The 4,624-nt window shown below is 41.7% G+C and overlaps 1 protein-coding gene across 1 annotated transcript; it reads right to left on the minus strand.

Moving 5' to 3' along the window:
* Positions 1-1,396: 1,396 nt before the first annotated feature.
* Positions 1,397-2,656, minus strand: LOC133194428 (uncharacterized). Its single transcript, XM_061330387.1, has one exon. The coding sequence runs from the start codon at positions 2,654-2,656 to the stop codon at positions 1,397-1,399; it is 1,260 nt and encodes a 419-aa protein (XP_061186371.1).
* Between the last annotated feature and the right edge of the window lie 1,968 nt (positions 2,657-4,624).

A 4,624-nucleotide genomic window follows, 5' to 3' on the forward strand; every position in this document is an offset into this window, starting at 1 on the left:
TTTCCATTGCTCACGTATTCCAGAGGAGTACGCGTCTCTTTTAAAGCTTGAGCAAATTGTTCTAATCCTGTAGGAACCGGATGATTTTTACGAGAATGAGATCTCATACTATCAGCCATTAAATCCACAATGTTAGAATCGGGAACTTTTTGACCTCGATATACTAATTTCACCTTCTTTATTCCAAGTTAACACTTTAGGGTTTTTCTTTATATGATTTAATAATAATCCAGCTTTTCTTTTCATGCTTTTATTCACTGTTTCAAGGAATTCATCTTCAATCTCAGCTGGGGCTGCTGGTAATGCTGCTGCTGCTGCTGGGGCTGGAGCTGCTCCTGCTGCTGGAGCTGCTCCTTCTGCCGGAATTTTCAGTTTCGAAATAGGCTCCTGTCTAGCATGTTGTAAATAATTCCTATATCGATGAAGTTCCTGCCCATATAAAGCGACTTTTTCTTCTGGGGTTAAATCTTCACGTCTTGTAATCTCGTCCAATTCCTGACCTAAACTGATGGTTGATTGAAATTCCGGAGGTATGGGTAATTTTGCCTTGAGCTCATTCAATAAGACTTCAGGAACTAAGACCATTTTACGACTCATTTTTTTTCTTCTTGATGACTTTATAGACGGATTGACCGGCACCCAACAGTAAAGGTGCTGCTGAGATTAAAAGGGGTAAAATGTTTCCTCCTTTTTGTTGAAGTAATAAAGCTCGTCGTTTCTGGACAGATTGAGGTTTGACCAGTCTCCTGAAGATGTGTTTCTTAGGAGCTAGTTTTCGTTTAACTAAGAGGTAACACTCCTTTTAATAGGTTGTACACGATCTCGCAGATTTTGAGAGTACAATCTCCAGAACAATGTTTTAAAATACCCGTCTTTAATGGAGAGGAATAGTGAGGGTCAGATAACACCCTTAAAAGAGGCCAATGAGGTTTTAATCGTGTAGAACAGCAAGTCCTTCTTTTCTTCTTCTTCTTAGCCATCATGGGGTTAAAATGAGGACATGTCCCAGGTTTCTCCCCTTTTTATAGGTATTGATGTAATGACAATTAGGGTTCCAATAAGCATGTTCTACATAAGGATTGTCTGTAGGTTCCCAGTTGGTGAAAGTCATACCACAATGAAAACAGATGGTCTTATCACCCACTCCCCTGTAATAAAATCCGGCTTTGGCTAGGTTGGGTAATAATCCTTTTAAAGAATCAGGCCATCCATCTTCAAAGGTAGCTTCTCTCTTTAAGAGCAGAGCATAGTTAGGGTAAACAGGAAGCCCCTCTGGCTCCCTAGAATGAACAGCCATGACTGAAGTGTTAAAATATTTTTGCCCCCCTTTTTATAACCCCTCATTTTTGGGGTTTTCCCCATAAAATAACAACACATTTTGAAATACAGTATGTTTTTAATAACCATAAGGTAAAGTGTTATAATCTTCCATCAATTGTCTCTTATCATAGACAATTCTATATTGTTTTTCTAAAGGTACTGTCTTGACGTCATGTTGACGGGTCCTCTGTATTTTGTAAGGATACGAGACTTGGATTTCATCAATTTCTTTCTTGAGCATTTTTTCTAATGTCTCTGGTGACACGATATTGGAAGCCCGATAATTAAGAGTCAATCCTTTGACTTTACACACGGAATTTCCCTTGCCTGTGAGGTAAGCATAATTTTTAGGGCCTGCTGACATGAATTTGATAATGTGGTCCCCGTCTAATTCATCGGTCCATTCTCCTAAACTGTTGCCAAGGGTAGGATTAAATTGTCCCTCCTTATGTTGGTATATGATACTGTCCGTATCGAAATAAAGGACCCGATTTCCTAAAGGTTGTAAAGTCTCGTAGAGGTGTAATCGGGCATGAGTGGTAGTGAAACAGGCCAGTACCACGTTTCCGAAGGGACACTCTTCTACAAATTCTTGTTTCTCTTGATAATTCACCAGCATCAGGTATGATTCTGGCTGCTCTTTATTTTCTAAGAGTTCTATCCCTTTGATGTCAATGGTCGAATCTTGTAAGACTTGCTGTAATTCCTCTTCTTCGGTCAAGTATCGAGTTTTAGGTAATAACAGGCGTTGAGCGAATTTTCCCCACAAGCAATTTAAAAAGAGTTTGGCTATAGTTCTTCGCACCGGATTTTTTTCTATACTTAACAGGTCCATTCTGATGCCTTCTCTTTCTATTACTTTACGAATGTAATCTAGTTTCTGTTCCTCCGTCTGACAATCAGGTGGGAATCCAGAAGCTTCCTGTTTGATCTTTAAGATGTAAGATCTGAATAAATCTGTACTACTTTCTGGATAATGCCAAACCTCGTAAATCCGCTCTAAGGTATATCCCATGTCTAAGGCTTTATGTAATTCTGTAGTCACCCAAGTACCTGTAAGACTGCGTTCCTGGTCTGTGTGTTGACATCGATGTTTAGAAGTAGAGTCCTGTCGTTCCGCACATGTTCGACATAATGGAAATAATAACTTGCCTCCAGTGCGATAAGGTAAAACGGGGTGATAAAGGCCTCGGGGTGGTAAGACCCGACAGTGAATGAGAGCGAAATAAGTTCTCACGTCCTGGAATTGGTCTGTTATGATCTGAGGATGGCCCAAAGGAAAAAGTCTGTGTTTTAATACGTAAGGGTATAAGGAACAGACGTCCACATATCTCATGTGCCCCTCCTCACAATACAAGAGTGTAGCATTGGTCCGGCCTCCGTAGAGAGCTTCTCGGGGGTTCAAAAGATCTTGAATGTCCAGGTCTCATACATAATTCTGTAATGCCACCTCTCTTTGTACTTGTTGATCGAAATCGTGTTCCCAGATACTATGTACGGAATACCCCATTTCCTCTAAGACCGTATTCCTCCTTAAAGTTTCCTCGTGTAATTCCTGGTAAGTAAATTGTGTCCGGTGAGGATGAGTTTCGGTCTGTAAATTCGGATAGCAGGTAGGGCATCCCTGCGAATAGCATCCGTAAAATTCGTAGATGGTACGATTAGCTTCATGGTATCCATCTACAGTATAAGTTCCGATCTTGATTTCTCCCCCGTTTCTAGCATGTCGTATGTTAGATCCGCTCTGGTGACTCATCCAGGTTAGCCACCGACAGGCTTTGGCGGAATATTGACGCGCAGGCTGATGGGGAATGATGGCAATGGTATCTTCAGGCATGAATCCTCGACGGTAAGCTAAATTGGCCGCACTGGCAAAAGTGATGGATTCCTGGAAGGGATCTACATTGACCAAGCTCTTGAGAGTGGCCCGAAACTGAGCACAACATCGTCGTAAAATATCGACGTCTGAAATACAATAGTCTAAAAATTCCTTCTGAAAATCAAATACTTTTCCGGCTTGTTGTTCGTACCATTGGTAAAAAGCCTGTCGTCCACTTATAGACATGTCGTCCGGATTGTAGAAAGCTGCCGGTGGATAAGGCCCCACATGATTCTGGTTCTGTTCTGTATTAAAAAAAGTGAAGGAAATACCCTTTTTTCAGTTCGATGAATCCGAAAGCAGAGGGCATTTTAGACAGAGCAAAAGGTAAAAAATTCTAAGAGTCGATGAATTTCAATCCGCAGATTTGCATGGATAAGATTTTACTGCCGTTCATGATGACTGTAGGCTTCATGCAGGCGGAATGAACCAGGTAATTTAAATCGAACTGTCCGTCATATCCTTTGAAATTGTGGGCAATGATGATAGCCTCGTCGTGTAATAAGGCGGAATTCTTATTTCCTGTGTCGGGTTGTAATAGCCAGTCCATGTAGAGTTTTAAGGTATCTGGCCCTTTAAACATGTGTTGACGGGGTCCCATATGTCGACAGTGAGGACAGGGATCTCTATGGGTAAGTGCCCACAATGTTGACATACGCGGTGTGCCACACACAGATTAGGGACGTGGATGCCCTTTTCCTGTGTACATTCGAAATCGAAATAAATATAAAACTGTAATGTCTCTTTGCCTTTCTTTTTCTTTTTCTCAGGTTTGAGTTGAAGGTAGCACTGATGATCCGTGTCTACAGTTTTCTTACAGATCTTACATTGTTTCTGTCCTCCGCAATGATGATGAGGGAGTAATCTTTTAGGCATCCATTTCTCACAATGCTCGCATCGTCCCATTAAACTACACACCGTTGTTGCCGTATTCTTACTGTGAGGTCGTAAATGGTTTTCGTAGCAAGTTCTGCTCTGAAAAAATCCCTGACACTGGCTACATTGAATGTGGCTCCCGTCTGGAGGGCAGGGTTTGTCCGTTAAACAAAATGAACATCGGTAAGGACACTTGGTACGATGGTCTGTGATGTTCCTGTACCCCATATCGCAATGATCACAATAGCATTGATTGCCCGTCAAAGCTGGCATAGACAAAATAGCATCGTAATGATGGTCATCTAACAAGACATTTAAACAAGCTCCATCTCCGCAGCCTTTGTACAGGGGCTCCAAACTGAGTTTAGAGGAGGTGGATTTGAACTGAAATATTTTCAGTCGATAGCGAGGGGCTAACACCTGTTGTAATTTTCCCCATTCTTCGGGTCCACAAGGCTGATGGCTATCACAGCCGGCTTGTTCCATGAGAGCTATAGCTTAATTTTTTTGGTATAATGACTGAGAATCTCCCTTCCGCATAGGTAGCCA

The sequence above is a fragment of the Saccostrea echinata genome, unplaced genomic scaffold (genome assembly GCF_033153115.1).
Source record: "Saccostrea echinata isolate AGI-Se365-2 ecotype Australia unplaced genomic scaffold, CSIRO_AGI_Sech_v1 ptg000029l, whole genome shotgun sequence".
NCBI lineage: Eukaryota > Metazoa > Mollusca > Bivalvia > Ostreida > Ostreidae > Saccostrea > Saccostrea echinata.

What these genes read in the sequence shown, in the direction of transcription:
- LOC133194428 (XM_061330387.1), bottom strand. Translation starts at nt 2,656, where the DNA reads ATGAGATATGTGGACGTCTGTTCCTTATACCCTTACGTATTAAAACAC.